At 43.9% G+C, this 22,025-nt stretch overlaps 3 protein-coding genes across 4 annotated transcripts; 1 reads left to right on the top strand and 2 right to left on the bottom strand.

Moving 5' to 3' along the window:
• Positions 1–3,875: 3,875 nt before the first annotated feature.
• On the bottom strand, positions 3,876–8,022 carry ccnq (cyclin Q). 2 transcript variants are annotated; one of them, XM_076045927.1, is made up of 6 exons: positions 7,875–8,022; positions 7,618–7,799; positions 6,454–6,637; positions 5,847–5,979; positions 5,156–5,374; positions 3,876–4,529 (listed from the first exon to the last, which is right to left on the bottom strand). In XM_076045927.1, exons 2-6 carry the CDS (start codon positions 7,754–7,756, stop codon positions 4,440–4,442), a joined length of 765 nt encoding a protein of 254 aa, XP_075902042.1. In that variant the 5' UTR covers positions 7,757–7,799; positions 7,875–8,022; the 3' UTR covers positions 3,876–4,439. The 2 variants fall into 2 exon arrangements, with proteins under 2 accessions (XP_075902042.1, XP_075902041.1); XM_076045926.1 differs by lacking the exon at positions 7,875–8,022 and having other exon boundaries at positions 7,618–7,829.
• A 2,158-nt stretch (positions 8,023–10,180) lies between these two features.
• Positions 10,181–12,586, top strand: cfap126 (cilia and flagella associated protein 126). Its single transcript, XM_076045961.1, has 4 exons — positions 10,181–10,325; positions 10,989–11,051; positions 11,503–11,577; positions 11,686–12,586. The coding sequence occupies exons 1-4, from the start codon at positions 10,299–10,301 to the stop codon at positions 11,914–11,916; spliced, it is 396 nt and encodes a 131-aa protein (XP_075902076.1). The 5' UTR covers positions 10,181–10,298; the 3' UTR covers positions 11,917–12,586.
• On the bottom strand, positions 12,130–21,795 carry ap4b1 (adaptor related protein complex 4 subunit beta 1). Its single transcript, XM_076045941.1, has 13 exons — positions 21,554–21,795; positions 20,680–20,904; positions 20,473–20,603; positions 20,076–20,223; positions 18,939–19,224; positions 18,104–18,202; positions 17,891–18,002; positions 17,246–17,329; positions 15,861–15,964; positions 15,278–15,485; positions 14,880–15,179; positions 13,969–14,067; positions 12,130–13,070 (listed from the first exon to the last, which is right to left on the bottom strand). The coding sequence occupies exons 1-13, from the start codon at positions 21,664–21,666 to the stop codon at positions 12,598–12,600; spliced, it is 2,382 nt and encodes a 793-aa protein (XP_075902056.1). The 5' UTR covers positions 21,667–21,795; the 3' UTR covers positions 12,130–12,597.
• Between the last annotated feature and the right edge of the window lie 230 nt (positions 21,796–22,025).

Genomic DNA, 22,025 nt, shown 5'->3' with positions numbered 1-22,025 from the left:
GATAAGGAGTTAAAAATAAAAAAAAAAATACATAAATAAATATACTGAGCATCACACTGTTTCAGAAGTAAAACCATAGAAGAAGAAGAAGAAGAAGAAGAAGAAGAAGAAGGCCTTTACTTACAAAGGCATTCTTCAAAATTTACACACATTTAATTTACAATTAAAATATATACTTATATAAAGTCATAAAGTCCTTACCTGATATTGATGATGATGATGGTGATGGTGATGATGATGATGATGATGATGATGATGATGATGATGATGATGATGATGATGATGATGAGGCTTCTCACCAGTCCCAAAGTCACTCACTGATCTGGGGCACTGAGGCCACCTGGGATCAGAGGCTTCACTCTAGCGGAAGCCAGGGGCGCTGTCCACGGTGCTGAAACTCAGCATGAGCCACCTCTGCCAGCACACACACACACACACACACACACACACACACACACACACACACACACACACACACACACACACACACCTTTCATTCATCTTCACAATTCTTACCAGCTATAATGCTACAGCTCATCTTCTTGTTGTTCTTCCACGTATTTTAGAACAAAAGTTGTTTCTAGCACAACTACAGCTACTTTCTTAATATTTACTATCTTTACATTTACTATTTTCTGTTTGTATACTACTTTTAATACTATTTCTTTGTTTACTTATTGCTGGTACTCTGAGTGGACAGCAAAGTAAGCATTTCATTGTACAGGGAAAAGTATTTCTTTACTGTGCATATGACAATAAATATATACTTGAATACTTGAATAGCTACTTCCAATGATATAAAACACACAAGCCGGCCAGCAAAACGTTCTCTTTCCTCAGTGCAGAAGAATAAATCTATTGATTCTACTATTTTGCTTTCCACAGTGCTGCTTCGGGTATCGAGGGTTGTTTTTTTTTATTCACCGTGTGTCTGCTAATGGAAGGGATGTTCTGCAGACACACGTCATAAATGGTATTAACAATTGCATTCCAATTGAATGTAGTCTGCCACTGTGTTGTTACTGGAATATTTAATAGAGCACCATCATCAGAGATTCTGACGCTATTACTAAAGCTCTGTAATGCACTTTGCTTGCTGGTAACTGAATATTTCACCTCATGATGGCACTAGATTCAAAGTGAAGAGAAGGGGGGGGGGGGGCTGAATATGATGATCCTGTCAGATATTAAATAACAAACCATCTAAATATTGTGAACCTGCAGCTCCAAACCAGAAGGTTACTGGTTTATCACTACTTAAAGTGAAGAAGATTATTTGGCACTTTAATTCCCCCGCACTTCCATCCCCACATTGAACATTCATTCATTCATTCATTCATTCATTCATTCATTCATTCATTCATCTTCTATACCTGCTTATTCCTATTCACTATTCAGGGTCACGGGGGTCTGCTGGAGCCTATCCCAGCTGTCTTAGGGCGAAGGCAGGGTGACACCCTGGACAAGTCGCCAGTTCGTCGCAGGGCCACATAGAAACAGACAACCATTCACACTCACATGCACACCTACAGACAATTTAGAGTGTTCAATTGACCTCACATGCATGCTTTTGGAGTGTGGGAGGAAGCCGGAGAACTCGGAGAGAACCCACGCAGACACATGGAGAACATGCAAACTCCACACAGAAAGGTCCCAGGCCCGGGCCCCAGACTCTTGCTGTGAGGCGGCAGCGCTAACCACTGCGCCACCGTGTCGCCCCACATTGAACATGATATCTTCAAATTAATTCATTACAAACACACACAATTCTTGAAGCTCAATGTCTTGGCATGAGCTCTTTAGTTCAGTTCAGTTCAGTTCAGTTTAGTTCAGTGTGGCTTTGGTCACTTGAAGGCTCTCAGCAGCTTTCAGCCCAGTGTAACACAAACCACCAACACACCGGATGGTCACAGCAGTAAAGCAAAAGGAAAAACACGTGTGGAAAAGATGACACACAAACATGCGCAGCAGCAGCAGCCGCTCATGTGTGCGACCTTGTGACCTCCCTGCAGCCTGAGGAAGCAGCTGAAGTGATGTGTAAGCAAACCAGAGCAGCTGGCAGCAGGCTGGGGGAGAGAGAGAGGAGAGAGACTGGAGAGAGAGAGGAAGAGGAGTCCCAGTGCCATCCAGCCACGTGCTGCACTCACTCCATCTTCATGATGATGATGATGATGGTGATGAAGGGTCCGAAGCCCGATATTGAAGTCAATATCAGGTTGATTAACCCATTCATTGCCCCCAATCATAACTACATGTCTATCAGATCCACCTTCAGTCTATAATTCTAATTCTCCACCAACTTCACCTCCTCACCCCTGGAAAATTCCCCCGGTTATATTCCTCCCATTTCAGACGTATGCTTCAGATGTGATATTGCCGAGGGCAGCACACTGCACGGTATGTACTACTACTACATTTTGGCCTTGAAATACTGCATGGGACTCTCTGATTCCACCAGACCCAGGACTTCTCAGTCTTCTGGGAAATACAACAATCTTGAAGCTTCCTCTGGGTTCTAGGAAGCTCGTTGACACAACGCTAACTGTCTGCAGAAGATGCATCACATTGAACCTGGAAGTCAGATTCTTCCCTCTCTCTATTGAAATGGACCATCAGAAATGATGACCTGTTGACGGGTGTTTCACACACTGCTGATATCCCCAAACTTTACTTTACCAAGCCAAGCAGCTGCTCCTCATCCTCCTCCTCCTCCTCCTCTTCCTCCTGCACCCCCCCCCCCCCTCCCCAGATTCCTCAGCGCAGTACCAGTACTCAGTACTCAGTCCCTCCCATTCTGATGCTTAATTCATGAAGTCTGGCTGAACATGCACTCTCTCCATTATTAATATAACATTAGGGAGCAGGAAAGGATAGGGGGAAAGGCGGCGGGAAAGAGAGAGCGAGAGAGACGGGAGGGAAGGGGAGAGTTAATTCAGGGATAAGCAATCAAGGGATGAGGAAAATAGGATGTAGATATAAAAGGAGGGACATGGGGGGAGGAGGGGAGGAGGTGGGTGAGACAGGAACGGAGCAAGTGTGAGGATTACAGCATGGCAACACCAGATTTCCCCCAGCAGCAGCAGAGAGAGAGAGAGAGAGAGAGAGAGAGAGAGAATAAATTGAAGTTGGGGGAGAATGATAGATGAGGAGGGAGAGAATGTGTCAGGAGGAGAAACGCTGCCACGTGACGCTGCTGAGATGCTGCACGCAATGTCTGCTCCTGCAAGAGAAGCAGCATCAATATGCAGGGGGTCCCTGAATGTTACACACTGGACCAGCTGGCAAAATTATTGTGAATAATGTACATACATATTTTTTTTTATTAATTCCAGACTGGATCTTAGAGGTATTTTAATGATCATTAGTGAAAATAATATATACATACATATATATATATATATATATATATATATATATTTTTTTTTTTTTTTTTTTTTTTTTTTTATCCATTTTAAAAAATATGAGGCCTCCTTAAAATATTGCTTTGAGGTTTTCAGGAGGTCTCAGGCGTTAACCAGGGCGGGGTCTGACCCCCTCCCACCCAAGCCGGAACCACTGGTTCATCATGGACTCTCTCTCCATATAATAATAATAATAATAATTTTTATTTATAAAGCGCTCTTACAGGTGCTCAGAGACGCTTTACAGGTAAAATAACAATAAAAACAATGCGAGAGATTAAAAATTAAAAACTATTAAAAATAGATAATAATAAAATAAAATAAAATCAGTTAAAATCAGTTAAAAACAAACAGGGTATGAAAATACCCTGTGAAAACCTTCAGCATGTTCCGAGTCTATGGGACATTGTTTCTATTCTGTGTCCTCGCTGCCGGACACCTTAATTAAATGAGATATTAAAATAAACAGCATAATCCTGTATCTGACTCAGTGGTCATAAAATGCATTCACATTTTAATATTTTGTTCATTTGGCATTCAGTAGCCATGTCTGTTGGTGTGCTCAATAGAATTTGTATATGTACATACACATAAAAAATAAAAAAAAATGCTGACAACAGTTATTTTAAATGTCCTTATTTACATGTTTTGCTTTACAAAATGCTGTTTCTGTTTTAGGGAAACAGTTTAGATATCAAAAATATCAGCATCTTAATCCCAAAAACACACTTTTCAAACAGCTTTGTCACAGCGCCGATCACTGCAAAGTGTCTCGTGGATTTGTCCCAGCTGCTACACCTCCACCATCAACTCCAGATAGAGTCAATGTCAAATGTTCCAGACGGCCACCAGATCCGAGAGGGTTTGTGCCTTTTAGACACTGGGAGGCTGGAAATGTCGCCCCCTGGTGGCGCGTAGTTTTTTTTTTTTTTTTTTTTTTTTAAAGTCTTGTTGGACAACAATAGAAATTCCCCTCTCTTCAATGCACACAACGATGAAACAGCGCCCCCAGTCTGCAGCGGCTGTGTATCTGAAAGCTCAGACACACTTTGCCTCCAAGTCGTAGAGCTGAAGAAGATCTTTGATCACCGCGTCGATGTCTGCTTTAGTGACGTCCTCGCACAATGCCTGCACACACACACACACACACACACACACACACACACACACACACACACACACACACACACACACACACACACACACACACACACACACACACACAAAACAATACATCAGAAAGCCGTCGTCTGCACACCTGGACTGAAAAAAAATAGAAAACTAGGAATTAAGTTTCAACAATTTAGACAAACAGCAATGATGGCCGCTTTCCAACCAACCAGTTCCTCACACTGCACACCCCCATTGCATCATTAAGGCATCTTTGACTCTTCTCCACTGTGTTGCAGAACACCAGACCCAACTTTGAAACATTTATGAGTCCATGAAATTTTAAAAGATGCGCGCCGCGGTGCTAAAGGGTTGAGGACTGTGTAGCATGTAAACAACATGTTTCTGAGCTTCAGCTGAACAGCAAGCCTGAGCACTTCGCCCTCTGATCAATGATGTCATAGAATCATAGGAGGGAATTCTGTTGGGAGAACTTGGGAATGTCCCATGATGCACTTGGCTCCCGTCCATCTGTTTCATGGGGGGTATTGCGTTTACACGGATGACCAGATGACACGTATGATGCTAACTGAGGCAGAAAATATGTCCCACTTAACATCTAAAGCAAGTGCGGAGACACCAACCTGCCACCACTCTTTCTCGCCCACCGGCACCTCCACTCCGTAGGTGTTGAGCGCCAGGTACAGCGCTGCTATGGCCAGGTGCTGGGGGGTGTGGCGGATGCACATGTCACCATGGTAGCAATCTCTGAGCAACGCCCACGAAGTCTCGGCCACAGGGGTTCGAGACCAGGCGTGGCGATTCACCAGCGACTTGACAGACACCAGGTAGTGGAGTAAATACTGCAGGGGAGACAGCGGAGGAGCATTTACTACAGAATAGAATAGAACACATTTATTCATCCCATGTTGGAGAAATATGCATATTGGCATCAAAAATATAGTGCACAGAGAAGAGAACAATTTAGATTAATTAAAAAGAAATAAAGACATAAAATAAAAGGGGAAAAAACAAACAAACAAGATATTTACACTGTACGGACTTCAATCTTCAAAATAAGACAACTGTGACACCTTTGATTCAGGAAAGTGAATCATTCCCAGAATTGTAGACAGCAAATCACTGAGCCACCACCAACATCAGACTGAAGTAAGAGGCAAGAGAGTCCGCACACACACACACGCACGCACGCACGCACACACACACACACACACACACACACACACACACACACACACACACACACACACACACACACACACACACACACACACACACACACACACACACACACACACACACACACACACTTACTCTGTGAGGGTGTTCAAAGGAAACGTAGAAGTTGAGTTGTCGCAGGATGAGGAGCTCACACTGCACCACACTGTCCCTGAGATCCCAGAACTGCTCGTCACATTCCAGAGGAGCACTGCTACCGTTGAAAAACCTTCCAGGGAGACGGAGAGAGGGTGGAAAAAACACACATGAATAAATAGACAGACAGACAGCATCACAAGCTTTTCAAAGGGAATGGAGATGAGATGGGGAAAGATTCTATTGATGTATCACAATGTGTTGTAGTTCGAGGACAGAATAGAATAGAAAGAACGCCTTTATTAATCCCACATCGAGGAAATCTGCACAATAAAAGCAACGGTATCGTGCAAAAAGATGGAAAATATTATTCATTCAAAATTTAAAAAAATAAATAAAATATTTAAAACGAGATATTTACATCTTACGAACAGTTATATGTTATATGTATATGTAATATTTACAGTCATCTACATACTGACAGGCAAAAAAGTGAAAAGTGTATACAAATTAATTCTAACATGACACTGAAAGGACGCAGACTATATTTACATGTGAAGGGCCTGGATTTGCCTTTTTTTGCAAACACGAACACGGTTGTTCTCACCTATGGCCAACGTTGATGATGTCACGGGTCCTGATGTGCTGCTCCTCCACCTTCCCGGCCAGGTACAGACAGCTCATGGCCACCAGGTGGGGCTCGTAGTCCTGCAGGCTGACGCAGTCAAAGAAACGATGGTACAGCACGCAGGCCGTGGCCACCGGCATGGAGTGCATGGCCAGCTTCACTCCTGGCAAAGCAGGAAAAAACAGATCAAACACTAGTCTGTGTGTGTGTGTGTGTGTGTGTGTGTGTGTGTGTGTGTGTGTGTGTGTGTGTGTGCGTGTGTGTCAGAGGTCAAAGGACAAACAAACAAACAAAAGCAATAAGCATGGATTGAAACATTGCAGAAACGTGCATATTAAACTTACTGAGACATTGTGGCGTCTCAAGGTGCACTTCCATAAACTAGTGTACACAACAATGTGTTTGCCTGACATTTTCTTTAATTCAAGGGTTCCTCAGTGCTCAATGCAGAACGGCTGCCTCGCCTGTGGCAGCAGAAGTGGCTCCACTTTAAGGTTACGCCTGAGCATTTACGTCTGTGTGAATTCTGTCATCTCCAGGCGGTGGAGGATGAACTTCATTTAGTTGTGTGCCATTCTTTGTATTGTGATTTAAAGAATTCTCTTTTTGCATGAATTCAGTTAGTTCAGTCATATTCTGGAAACATGAAGGGCAGATTCTGTGCTGGTTGTTTGAAAATGAGGTTTTTGCTTTGGTTAAATACATAGAAAAACTGGTGGTACCGAGTATGTTGTGTCCCATCTGACAAATTATTTTATATCTACGTGTCCATATTTTTATAGGTTGTGTTATCTTTTGCTTTTTTTTCCTGTAGTCTTGTGGCTATTGTGGATGTAATTGTGGGAATATTAACATTGACAAATGTATTGGTCTGTGTCATAAGCCCGCGAGGGCTGGGCACCAACCAGGGGGTTTGACAATCAATCAATCAATGTTGCTTAAAAACAATAATATTGATTCGTTTCAACACAAACATGGATATCAATTTTCATTCTAGAAAATAATACAACTCTATATCCAGGCCGAGGACAATGAACGATGTCTTTCTTCCTGTCTTCTTCTTCATCATCATCATCATTTCAAACAATGAACGACTCTCTGTCTACTGACAGTGCATTAACACCCAGCTGGATCTCAGCTCACCTGAGTCCATGATGAAGCGGCAGACACGGAAGTGTGTCTTGACATCTCGGCCAGGCTCACTGTCTCCATCCCCGGCAGAACTTCTCCTGGTCGCCAGCAGCCTCGGAGCTCCGTCTCGGCGGGAGGACGGACCCTCCATGGTCCCGTGTGCCCAGGCGCAACACTTCCTTAGCTGTAACAAGCTAGTTGTGCAGTGTGATTAGACGATAGAGCAGCTAGTTAGCTAGCTGCACTGCACTAGTGTTTGATTATTAAACCTTCGTTAGTGTCAATGCAATGCTGCAGTCGGACAGTGTGCTAGCACACACTCACCAGCAGCAACGCTAGCATGTTATGCTAACACGACCGCCAGTGTGCGACTTCTTCTTCTTCTTGAATTTCGGCAGGCTGTACGCCGTACGGCATAATGCTGCCCCAATCGGCCAAACAAGATACTACTTAAGTAACTCAAAACCTCACACTTTATACCGTACAACCCAGAGGAGTGGAGGAATGTTAACACACACAGCCCTCCCAAAAGAATCACATTTTCCCCGAGCTCTAAAACAGTTTTCTGGGAAAAACCACCAGACCCAGATCAGACAGATGCACAAACAATGTCTACCAATGGCAGAAGACCCAGCAACGCTGGTTTAAACGATAATGTCCACATTATTCTTTACACCAGATCAGAATGTCCTTTTGCAGCATGTACGCAGCGGGTCTAAACTCAAACGCACAAATGTATAAATGGTTCAAAGCTGGCGGCAGTGTGTGACGGGTCCCAGCGCGGCTGCACCCGGCCCCTCCTGAGTGACCTCCTGAGTGACCTCTGACTGTGATGACGCACAACGTGAGCTGAAGTCATCTTCTGCACAGTTCACGTATCATCAGGCCAGGGGGGACGACTGCTGCTGCTGCTGCTGCTGCTGCTGCTGCTGCTGCTGCGGCCTGGAGTCAACACGGGCTGCAGACGGTCATCACGCTTGAAAAGTTCTGTGCCAGTTGAACCGTGAACGCCCTCACAGCCTCCTGCTTCAGACTGCAAGGTCAAAGGTCACGTGGTTTAATGACGCAAAGGAAAGATTGAGGTTACACTTGACTTGCCGTGTAAAGCAGCACGGCAAGTGTGAGCATAATTGACCATTTGCACTTGATTGCAACGTAACAACACCAGGAAAAGTTGCTAGAGTTGTCGCTAGTCGCTTTTGAGAAGAAAAAAAAAGTCGCTATGGGGAGAATAGCGACTTTTTGGGGGGAGAAAGTCGCCAAGTTGGCAACACTGCTCTGCTTCAGCTTTGTCTGTTTCCACAGAGACGTTCTGGGGCAATGAGGGCAGCCAATGGGGCACTGAGGGTAGCGAATAGGAGACATGAGTGGCTGTACTTGTGCCAATTTGCTCAGCCCCAGTATTGAGTTTGTTTGAGAAGCAGAAACAATATTGCGACACCAAGTGGACACATTAAGAACAGCACTTTCTTTCATTGATAAATTGCAGTTTTTATATTTTGCAAAATCATCTCGGGGGCCGGGGAAAAAACAGTTTGCGTGCCTGATCCGGCCCGCGGGCCGTATGTTAGACACCCCTGTCGGCAAACTGTTTGACTGGTGGGGCCACAGTGGGTTGTAAAATGTGCCAGAAGGGGGGCGGGGGGGTAGCGGAGCAGCAGCAGATGGACGGAGTGTTGTGGTGAGCCACATACGGTCCCCGGGCCGTAGTTTGCCCATACCTGGTCTATAGGCTATAGCTGGGCCTTGGCCTCACCAGAGTGAGGGGGAGGGGTGCATCACGTCATGCACATCCACGCACTCAATCACTTATGGATGTGAGAGGTTTACGCAAACAGACCCGCGGCCATCATCACGTCACTCATGCATTATTCATTACACAGCGTGTCAACAACTGTCAAATAAATGTGCTGTCACATGACTCATGAGCCATAGGTTCCCGACCCCCTGGGCTACAGCATGAGTTCTCCACAGCAGGACCGAGCTCAGCCAATCACACACACTCTGAGCCAGTCTAATAAATCCACACGCATCATCAAAATTAAATCCCATTTCAAACGCACCTAAAGTTGCACGTCACTATGGTTTTCCATAATCTTGCTCTCTACCGCCCCCTCTTGGCCGCTCGTCACCACTGCTGCATCTCAGACAGCCAAGCAAAGACTTCAAGAAAGACTTTAAAAAAAAAAAAAAAAAAAAAAAACGTACTTTTTCCTGAACCTATCAGGTCCAAACCAATGAATGAGCCAGCGGACCATTTTGATGATTTATTTTTTATTTTTTAAATAAAACAATAATTTTGTTCCATTGGATTTTTTAAAGAGTTCAGAGGCAGGAAATCAAATGAAACATGAAAATGGAAATTTTGTTCATTAAAATCTTATTTATCACGTGGCATATGTATTATAATTTCCCAGTCTAAATTGATTTAATTAATTTGTCGACTCTTCTACTGCAGTAATTTGGTCTGCAACACACTTTCTTCTGATCGGCGATCTTAACTGACGTCATCGTAGCTCTTCACTCTTCAAAAATTCAGCGTTCTAAGATTAAAGTCACAAGTCCTCCTATGAACATTTTTGGACGACACCGAAACACGTGGTGAATTCTGACGCAGGAATGTGTGGAAAGCGGAAGTGGGCTGGTGTTGCTATGTGACCGAGCGAAAACAAGACGCGCACTCGACCGCAGAGATGTCTTCAGGGTTCTCGGCCAACCAGGTAATTTACAACAGTGTACTTGCAGTATTAAAGTAGAGAAAGTAAAGCGCAGACCAGTGGTTCTCTACCAGTGGAGTCTCAGGACCCTCTCTGTTTATTTGTCGCGAATAAAACTTTATTCTACAATAATAAAAACGCTATCAAACACTAAAACCATTGCATTGAATTGCGTGTCCTGCAAAACAACAACGTTTTCTCTAGAAATATATATATTTTTTACAATCCCTGTTAAAAGGCGAGTGTGGCCCGGTGTGGGGCTGCCCACGACGCTGCGACCCAATCAAAACTGCTCGGCGACCCACTTTTAGGTCGCGACCCACCAGTTGAGAAACGCTGGACATACAGTACTACCCAGAAAATTAGAATATCCTGAAAAATCAATATATTTCAAGTTTTTATTTCTTTGGATTTTGCAGCTTTAAAAAAAAAACTCAAATTCAAAAATTCAGAATATTAGAATGTTACATAAAGTCAAATCTTTATGAAAATCTTAATCAGCAAAGTTACAACAAGGAACTGCTTGAGATGTCAATTTGCGTGGAATGGCTCAATAAAATGTGTTGCTTTCATCTTTTATGTTAAATTGCCAAAATAAAACAACTTTTACTGGATATTCTAATTTTTCGGGTAGTTCCTGTAGTACATTTTTCTTTGTCTCCGCAGTATGACAAAGCCTTCAAGTCGCAGAGGCTGCAGAACTGGTGCGTCGCCAAGAGCTTCAAGGAGGTAAAAGCTTCCCTCAGTTCCAACTGCAGCCCTGCACTGCTTTCTGTCGCACTGTTAACTCCATTAACTACATTAACACCAGAACCACTTTGGAGTCACTCTGGTCAGTTCAGTCCAGATTATTCTGTCGCAACGTTTATTTACAAATATAAGTTCAAACAAATACTTGTGTATTTTGTTTTTTTTACACAAGTATTCCTACTTTCACATGTGTGAAGATTGTGAATACTTTTATCACATGTGATGTTTGTCCAATGAAGGCTTATCTAGAATAAAATCAGCAGGTGAGCCGGTAATAAGCAGGTGTCTTTTCATCCTCCTTTCTAACCTGATGGCCTTGTGTGTGTGTGTGTGTGTGTGTGTGTGTGTGTGTGTGTGTGTGTGTGTGTGTGTGTGCGCGTGTGTGTGCGCGTGTGTGTGCGCGCATTTACTTTACCTGTCATGTTTGCAGCGACCCACTGCACAGAAAGGCCACACAACTTTCATTGCCAACAATAAAGGACATCTACTCCCAGGAGCAGCAAAGGTACGAGTGCATCAAGCAAATCAATGCTCTGTTGTTGTTGTTGTTGTTGTAGTATTGAATAGTGACTCAACGTGACTCTCTTGCGGTGTCTCTCCGCTGTGACTGCAGAAGGGCAGTGCGTGGCCGGACTTCAAGGGAACGTGGGATTTTCCCAACCGCATCCCGGCTCACCCCATCAACCCCACCAGTCGCTCAGCCCAGGGTCTGGGCCGACTCAAGTCGTGGGGTCTGGACCCGCAGCACCGCAGCACCCAGGCAGCGGCCGCTCCGACTGCTGGCTCAGCCCCAGAGCTCCCAGAGCTCCCAGTCCAAACTGGAGACCCCTCCCCCTCTGGTTAGAGCCCTGGTGCCTCCAACTGGAGCAGCAGCAGCAGCAGCCATCAACATCTGCAACTGGACTCTGTGCGCCGCAGCTTTTTGTTTCAAGCAGTAGTTTGTTTAAATGATAAATTACATGATGTGTCCATCAGTAGTTTTAAGAGATATAATTAAAAATGAGAGCCCACTACAGTGTACACTGATTGATTGATAAAGCAGAGAAGAAAGAAAAAATGCATTATAACGCCTTTATTTTTCCCACGATGGGGAAATTTACATAATTACAGCCACATGTAGTGCAATAGAGAATTAATATTACAATACAAATGTGAATTAAAAAATAAAGTAATAAAATAAACTCTATATAACCTAAACTAAATATATATGTGTATGTATATGTAACACTCCTTAATTAACTTGCAGTAATTTGACTGCGAGTCTGTGAAAGACAGTTGGCTTGGTTTTAATATTTATAAACTCTTTTTTTTAATCACATTTAATCAATTTCATTTTTTTTAATCACATTTTGTCCCGGTTGATTCAAATGTCTACACCTGACTTTATGACTTTGTCACTTTGCCATCAGTGTGTGTGTGTGGTCTGTTTTTCCCCTCATGATCCTCCTCCACTTTAAAAAGGTCCATACGTGGATGTAACACAGCAAAAATAAATACATTTCAATGACAACGGTCACAGCGGTGTTTAATCTTCTTCAGAGGACAGTGTGTGCAGCACAGTAGCGAGAATGGACAAAAGTCCCTTCAAGGCTCGTTCGTCTCCCGGCTGCTGCTTCACAGTCACTTTAACTTCCCTGAGCTCTGCTTCTTTCCCGCTCAGCTGGTTCCGGTCGGGTCGTGTCGCTCGCTGCTCCTCCTCCTCCTCCTCATCCGCCCCTCCCCCCTCTGCTCCCTCCGACACTGTCCTCTGATTGGTCTCCCCAGTATAGAGCAACTCTCCCAGGATCAGCGTGCTGTCAGAGTCTCCACACTTAGTGTGTGTGTAGAGGTAGACCCTCCAGGGCAGCGTGCTGGGTGGAGTGAAGGCCAGCACCTGGATGTTGACCAGCTGCATGGCAGCCTGGAGGCTCTGAGGGGAGCAGTGAGGGACCGCAGAGGTCTGCAGCTGCTGCTCCAGCCACACACAGTCCTGCTCTCCATCCTCCGCTGTGTCAGCGCCTGGACAAGAAGAAGAGACATGAGCTGCCATTCTGTGACATCACAAAATAAAAGCCATATTTTGAAAACTTTGACATAGTAATATTGCGATTGGCAGGTGTTTCCACTGAATGGTGTGAAGCTGAAATGACATGTTTTATTTTACTATGTGTGTGTGTGTGTGTGTGTCTGTGTGTGTGGGAGAGTGTGTATGTACGTGTAGGCAGGTCTGTGTGGTTAATATGTATGTGTATACATATGTATGTGTGCAATATGAATGTACTATGGATGGGGAAGAGGTGTGAGAGAATCTAAGCTTTCTCTTTCTTTTTTTTTAAATTGCCTTATTATTGCCGTATTTGAAATAAACATTTCAGTCAATCAATCAATCAACCAACCAATCAATTAATCTCGTGTCGGCGAGACCCCACTGTGAGGAGGATGGAGGTACAAAACATTTTGCCATAAATCTGCATTTCGATGCTGTCAGGAATGTTTTGTTTTTTTTTCCTTCTTTGATTACTTGTCTCCTCTTCCGTCCAATCACAACGCAGCATTTTCACTGGTCAGTGAACTGGTCACGTGACCCCGTACATCACGTCTGCTGACGTGTAAATGCCAAAAAAGTGTTTCCATGACACTGTTGTGATGCACCTCTATATGGATACGCGTGAAAAACCACCCGAGGACAGCATCAAAACCTTTGAGCCATGTTGGAGAGGATTTTCCAAGTTCAGGCGTTTCCATGAGCAGTTTTTTATTGCCATATTTAGGTTTTGCACAACTCTCATGGATTCAAAACATTTTCAACAGGTGTTTCCACAGTGTTCAGGTTTTAACAAAGGTCATTATCACTTGTTTCAACAGAAAGTTGTTGTGCTTGGAAAGAAAATCTCTGCCATTTGAGAGTTTCAATTACCTTCTGGTTTCTGCGACCACATGCGCTCAAAGTCCTGCGGACTGAGACCAGGTGCAGTTGACAGACTGAGGGGAGCCACCACACTGAGGTCTGAGCCTCCTGACGGTGACAAAGAGAGACAATGTATCATATTTAACTCTGTCGTATGTGCTAAACGGGACCTTATATACACATATACATACACATACACTACCAGTCAAAAGTTTGGACACACCTTCTCACGCATTTTTTTTTTTAAATCTTTACAACTTTCTCCACTGCAGATAGAAATTGAAGACAGCAAATAAAATGAGCAAGTGTCTGTAGAAACAATGGCTGTGTCTCAATTCAGGGTCTGCATCCTTGGAAGGAAGTGTCCTCCGTCTGAAGGAAGCGTCCTCCAAGGACCCGGCCTAGAAGGACCAACCAAACCCGCCTCCCCGGTAACCACACGGGACGGTTTAGCCTTCAGCGTATTTCCTGGTTGCGTCACCGCCGTTCCCTCCTGCTGGCCAACCCCGGAAGTGACGTTTTCATAGCATCAAGCTAACCGTTGGTTCGCCATCTAACAATGGCATTGGATGTTCAAATAAGTAAAAACCCTACGTTAAAAACTGAATATTTTTACGGGAAATTTCAAGACTTAAATTTATACGAAGTGTCTTTGCCAGTAGATGGCGCTAATTTCAGATGACTTCCCAGGATCCCCCTTTGCAGCACGCAAGTAGGATAGTAGCGGTGTAGCCTTAGAAATCAGCTAAAACTAGGGCGCATTCCCAGTACGCATTCGGAGCGTCCTTCAGATTTTCGGGAATTGGGACGAGCCTTCGCGCAGTGCTATGACGCAACTTCCTTTCAAATGCAGCCTTGGAAGGGTGCAGACCCTGAATTGAGACACAGCCAGTGTGACTGGACTGACCAGACTGTCTCACCTGGAAGAGCAGCGTCTGCTGAGCCACAGGTGAGCAAGGCAGGAAGCTCCCCGACAGCTGCGTGATGACACTGCCCTCTAGAGGGAGACGCTGTCTCTGCGGCGCCCTGCATCAGCGGCCCAAGAGTGTTGAAGCTGGCTGCCCATTGGCTGATGGGCTCGGCGGGACAGCCAATGAGGAGGCCCAGGGAGGGGTCTGACCTGCGGCCCTGCAGGAGGCTCCTGGTGCTGTTCACACCACAGGCCAGCAGGCGGTAGTAGAGCAGCGCCTGGTCACGCACACACATGTCCGTCTCCTCGTCTGGCACACAGTGGAGCAGAGACTCTTTAGTCACACGACACGACACACACACACACACACACACACACACACACACACACACACACACACACACACACCTATGCAGTAGTGCAGCAGTCGTCCCAGCATGTCCTGTGTCTCTGCCGGCCGCTGCAGGAACAGCCTCATGGAGGCCGTCAGCAGCTCCATCTTCACCCCAACGGAAGCTTCGCTCCTGATACCATCAATGAATCCCTCCAGGGTGTAGGGGGCGCTGGAGATCTTCTCCCCGTAAATGCCCAGCAGCCACAGCAGGGCCTGTTTGCCCTGCAGCAGGATGAAGAAGAGACCAAGTCAGGTGGTGGCAGACGTCCAGCTCAGGTTGCAACAGGTGGAGGCCTGAGGTCGAATGTGTCAGGATGAACTGATGACTCCAGCGACAGAGGAAGGAGAATCTTTGAGATGAACTGTGAACAGGACGTGTGTGAGTGCTATAGATTGATTGGATTTTTTTTTTTTTTATTGTATATCTTGTAACTACTGTATAGTTTATTTTTTATTCTTCTAGTTTCACTTTTTCTATTGCTTTTCGACTGCTGCAACAGTCTAGATTCCCAATTTGGGATCAATAAAGTTCAATCTAATCTAATCTAATGTAATCTAATCTAATGTAATCTAGTGTGGCGTGACTGTGGCTCTGACCTGGCTGTCCTGCAGCGTCTCCTCACAGCCCTCCAGAGCCACACACACTGTGTCGCTGCACTGCGGACACACCCACACCAGGTCACATATGGTCTGCACCACCGCTGAGCCCAGGACAGGAGAAATAAGTCAATCAATAAGTGAATGAATAGAGTGTATACACAGTGGTCCCTCGTTTATGGCGGGCGATACGTTCTAAAAATAACCCGCAATAGACCAACTCCAAAGTAATCAGCTTTATTTTTTACAATTATTTATTTGACATGTTTTAAGCCGTAAAACTCCTAACCACACACTTTTATCAGACCGGCATTAACATTTCCTCACGTTTCTCTCTTATTTAAATACTCTCAAAGTTCAAACTTTGGCGATTAAAAAAATAAATAAAAATAAGTACAATATTAGTAAATGAAACCAAAGATCAAAACCTGTTTTCAAGCCCAAACATTTTTTAATACATTTCATTTTAATGAGCAATCTACGAGGTTTGACACATCAGCAATAATTACCAATAACTCACTCGTATTTCACAGCTCCTCTGACGGTGAAGACGTCGTCAGAGGAGCTGTGACGGCATATTGTGATGGACAAACATGAGCATTTATGTACAGGTACTACCCGAAAAATTAGAAAATCCAGTAAAAGTTGTTTTATTTTGGCAATTTAACATAAAAGATGAAAGCAACAGATTTTATTGAGCCATTACACACAAATTGACATCTCAAGCAGTTCCTTGTTGTAACTTTGCTGATCAAGATGTTCAGCTTATTAAAACAACAAAGCCACAAACTCAGAAAATTATTATAAAATTTGAGGGTTTTTTTTTAAGCTGCAAGACCTGATCAGCAAAATGCAAAGAAATAAAAACTTGAAATATATTGATTTGCATATTATTCCTTTATATAATATGTCACATTCACCTTTTCACCAGAAATACAACAACCTTTTCAGGATATTCTAGTTTTCTGGGTAGTACCTGTAAATCTGGCTGGCCGAATGCATTCTGTACTGTACAGGAGACACTACACAGAGGAGATTGATTGACAATGGTGTAGTAAAGTACAGTCCTTTAGCCAATCAGGACGCTGAACACAATGTGCATTCATACTGTACGCTGTAAAAAAAAAAAAGCATGCAAAATTACACTAAAAGAATCTGCGAAAGGTGAATTTATATAGTGAGGGACCACCACTGTATACAGTGGTGCCTCCCTATAGTGAGGCACCACTGTATACAGAAGAATGTTATAAAGACTGATTACATGGAATTATGTGCTATAAAAGAGAAAAATACAATGACCGCTACATACTGATGACTTTTCTGTGTGTGTGTGTGTGTGTGTGTGTGTGTGTGTGTGTGTGTGTGTGTGTGTGTGTGTGTTTCACCTGAGGTGATGTGCTCTTGTTTGAGTGCCAGAAGTTCAGTGAGGATCTCAACACAGCGATCGCTGTAGCTCCGCCCGATCTGACCTGTGAGCGGAACACAACACAGCAGCAGGTCACTCAGGGTCACGACAGGAAGCATCAGACTGAGCGAGACACAGCGTCTACCGGATAGACGTCTTTAGATTCTACAGCTGCTCTTCAGTAGTAGCAGGGGTGAGCAACATTTCTATTTTATAATACTTGTTGGTCATCGTGGGTCTGATTTGTTGTGGCAATGCAGCTTCAGTTGGCGTCTGTGCAGTGGAAATCCCACCAGATAAGATCGCGGCTGATGTTTTGGACGTAGAACAATAAGAAAAAAATGAAATTTATTTTATTATTATTTTATCTTGAGCACGGCAATGAAACGCAGCTACAGGGCGTTGGGTTTGAATAATAAGTCCAGTGCTTCTTCCTACTCCTTTCTAGCATATTTAAGTTGTGGACGTTTGTTTTTGTTGTTGTTGTTGTTGTTGTTTTGTTTTTTTTCATTGAGTATTAGCCTTACATATTTTTATTATTGTATATTTTTTATTTCCCTTTTCCTTCTTTTCATGCTCAAATAAAGAATTAAATCAATAAATAAAGTGGAAATCTCGTGTTCACCTATTGCAGAGATTGCAGCCTGGGCAGTGTCTGCGTTGACATCAGTGCAGTATCCTTTCAGCTCGTCCAATAGCATCGCAACGTTGTCATCATTCACCAGCTCCACCAACACCTGCACACAGCAGACAGAACAGCATGAAACTCACGCACAGAACTCACCACGGTGCGTCTGTGCTGGTGAACTGGGACAAACCTTTCCGCGTCTGTTCTCACCTGCATCTTCCTCTGTTTAATGAAAGCTGGTTCAGCGTAGCCACAGAAGAACCTCTTATACTGCGCCCCCATCAGGCCGGGGACGGAGCGCAGCAGCAACTGCAGAAGGAAGAAAACCAAACCTGTGTCTCTTTAAGCCAATCAACGGCTGACCTCTCACTCCAACTCCAGCAGTCAATTCAATCGAGTCAAATTCATGTTGGCCTCACAAAGTAAGTCAGAGTTGTCAATGTGCAGGAGGGCAAAAGGAACATGAAGCAAACGTGAGGCAGTGTTTCTCCTGTTGGTCTGAAACTCACAGCCTTGTTTGTCACAAAAATTGAAGTTCAAAAATATTCAATCGGCCACTTTTACAGAGCTTCTGTGACATTACAGAGCGGGGTAGGGCAAACTATGGCCTAGGGACCATATATGGCCCGTTAAGCCTTTTAATCCGGCCGGCCAACATTGAAATGATATTAATAAACCTTATTAATGTGTTAGTTTCCCTGTGTTCTTGTTTTTCCTGCCACAGTGATGATGATGATGATGATGATGATTATGATGATGATGATGATGATGGCATCCTGAATAACAACATAACCCAGTATTTTTTTTAAAAATAGCAGTCACTGTTAGTACTAGAAAAAGCTTGGTTTCATTCATTTAATTTTCAGTGTTTTAAGAGTCAACAAACAGGACTTTTAAAGAGAGGTTTTGTTCCAATTTGTTTCAACTCCAATCAAAGCAACATGTGTTCTACATATCACCATCACTATATACAAAGCCCTGCTCTAGAGGAAGATCACATGCTACCTTTAAGAAACAAATCCACTCCTGAGTTACCGTCACTGACCTGGATGTGGCAGAGCGCAGCGAACCTCATTTCCCTGGAGACACTCCCGCAGGCGGCCAGCAGGGGCGCACGCACTCTCTCTAGGGCTGCGTGGCAGACGGCCGGCAGGCGGCAGCAGAGGCTGAAGAAGAGGCTGAGGGTGGCGGCCATGACCAGCGGGTGCGGGCTGACCAGCAGCTGGTCCAGCAGCGACAGGATGTCGAAGAGCTCGTCGTCGGACTGCGGCTGGTAGCGCTGCAGGACCCTGAGCACCTCACACTGACCCCACACATCCATCTCCTTCAGCCTGGGAGGAGGGGCCGCACAAACAACACGCTGACACTGCGCACACACACCATGAAATACACAAATATGCTGGAAAAATATCTGACCCACTGTTCTGTTTACGCTGATAAAGCAAAAAAATAATATTTATTATTATTATTATTATTATTATTGTTATTATTATTATTATTATTATTATTATTATTATCATTATTATTATTATTAAAGCAAAAAAAAGTACAAGACGACAGGCGACTTCTGCCATTCATTTCTCCTCATTTCACACAGCATGCTTGTTTGCTCTAGATAAGCGTTTCTCAACTAGAGGGTCTCAACCCAGAAGTGGGTCACGGAGGTGTTTTGATTGGGTCGCAGCTTTGTGGGTGGTTTCCCTATTGGTTTAAATATATCTATCCATCCATCTATCTACAGTATATCTGTCTACCCATCCATCCATCTATCTACAATATTTATCTATCTATCCATCCGTCCATCCATCTATCTACAGTATCTATCTATCTATCTATCATCCATCCGCCTATCTATCCATCTATCTATCGACAATATCTATCTATCCATCCTTCAATCCATCCATCCATTTATCTACAGTATCTATCCATCCATCTATCTACAGTATCTATCTATCCCTCTATCTATCCATGTACATCGAGAGAGAGAATATGTTGGGTATTTGTTGTACAGGACACACAATCGAGGCCATTCTGTTCATTTATCAATCAAAAACTTGAAATAATTTTTCGAAAAAAAAAAAAAAAAGCTTGGTTAATCCTCAGTCTCAACTATGCACACTCACTCACTATCATATGACACAAAGTTTAAACACAACACTGTACTGTGCTGCTCCAAACCAACCTGTTGAGGAGGTGGTGAGCGATGGACTTATTGACAGCGACTCCTCCCTCCTCCTTGAGAATCTCCTCCAGCGCTCGCAGGCAGTTGACCACCACCACAGGATCGGAGTCTCTCAGCAGGCTGTACAACTCGTTCACCACTGTGGCATCTGCAGGAGCAGAGCGGAGCAGAGCAGATCTGTGGGGACCTGGGGCAGACTGCGTGTGAACAGGACATGACAGCAGACTCGTGCACACGTGTTGACCCTTTGCTCGTGAAATCTGTTCAATTCTAAAATCACCCTGTATAATATTCATTTAGAAAAAATATTACTGAGATTTTTTTTTTTTTTTTGCCAAGCGGTGTGTTTAACAATCAGGCATTTTGCACACTGCACGTCCGTCAACATCAGCTCTACCTATTTCCGAGGGGCTTTGCAGATTGTGCAGTTTGGCCCATCCCAGCACAGCCACTCGTCGCACGCACGCCGCTCTGTCCTTCAGCCCCTCCATCAGAGGCTGCTCCACATACTCCACCAAACTGGGCAGTCTGAAGCCAGACAGTGAAAGCACGTCAGTATTGACACCAAACTCAGTGATGAAGGCTGAGGTGAGAGGAGCCAGACCTGAGGTTGGTCATGTTCCTCAGGGCCAGGCTGCGGACCATGGGGTTGGGATCCTGGCAGTCCTTCCTCAGCGTGTTGATGACCAGCAGGGAAAGCTCGGGATTCAACGTGGCATAAGAACACAGGAAGACATAGACAAGCTTCTTCTGGACTATGTCCACAGTGGCGCAGGCCTTCACCATCTCAGTGAAGAGCCCGGACACGTCCACACCTTGTGACATCACCCTGGAAAAAAAACATATAATTGATTTTTATTTTATTTTATTTTATTTATTTATTTCGAACATGTAAGAAAGGAAAGGGAATTAAAAAGGATACAAAACCAAATACACAAAAGAAAATGAAAAAAATAAAAATATATAAAACAGCAAGGTAAGAATAAGTAAGCAAACACCATTGAAAATACAAGTTCATGTTCATGTTCGAAAGGGGGTAGGAAGAAGTAAAGACTTCTATATTCCTACCCCTAGACTCAAATAAAAATACAAACTTATGAACTAAATTAAGTTTATAGAACAGAAAACAACTCTAGCAGGTCTCAATACTTACACATACATATACTTGTATAGTAATAATCATAGTAATAATGATGATGATAATAGTGATAATAATAATAATGATAATTGTTATTATTAGTGTTATTGTTATTATTATAATAATAATAATTATTATTATTATTGACCAACTAAGTGAAATTTGATCATTTTTCACAGTAGACCTGACATCTCATGGGACATACAGAGGTTGAAAAACACTGCTGCATGAAGTGCACGGCACACGAGATTGTGGCAAAAGAGAAGCACAGACTTTGACAGTTTTTAATGACAGTGAGGAGAACACGCACTCATCTTCTGGGCCACACTGGCGAACCCACCTGATGACTTTGAGGATGGTGTTTCTGTAGCGAAGCGGCTCGGACTGGACATTGGGGTTGGACAGAGCTCTCCTCAGGTCCTTCACCGTGTCCTCGCTGCCCAGATAAGGCATCGCTGGCCGCACACACAGTTCACCGACTGGGGTCGAAGAGTAACAGTTAAAAGCTAAAGATGATTGTTTTACACGACGAGTTGCGCTAAACCAACTTATCGAGCGAGTGAGGCTTTCGGAACTCCTGATACATGTTTACGCCGTGGAGATCTTCTTCCGGTGCGTTTCTTCTTCTTCTTCTTCTTCTGCGCGTAACTACCTCGCAATCGAATTTCTGCCACCTATTGGCTATTTTTGATAATTACACCACTGGCCCATCCAGAGTAGCAGTTGTAGTATCAGAATCAGAGGCCTGTATTGTCATTGTAAAAAGAGCGTAAAACGGTAACAGGTGAATTAAATTGCACAGGAAGTCAGCC

The sequence above is a fragment of the Nelusetta ayraudi genome, unplaced genomic scaffold, assembly GCF_046127955.1.
Source record: "Nelusetta ayraudi isolate G7.1 ecotype Tasmania unplaced genomic scaffold, CSIRO-AGI_Nayr_v1 ptg000088l, whole genome shotgun sequence".
Taxonomy (NCBI): Eukaryota; Metazoa; Chordata; class Actinopteri; order Tetraodontiformes; family Monacanthidae; genus Nelusetta; species Nelusetta ayraudi.
Note: the sequence above shows the minus strand (reverse complement) of the source record. Positions and strands in the feature narration are given on the sequence as shown.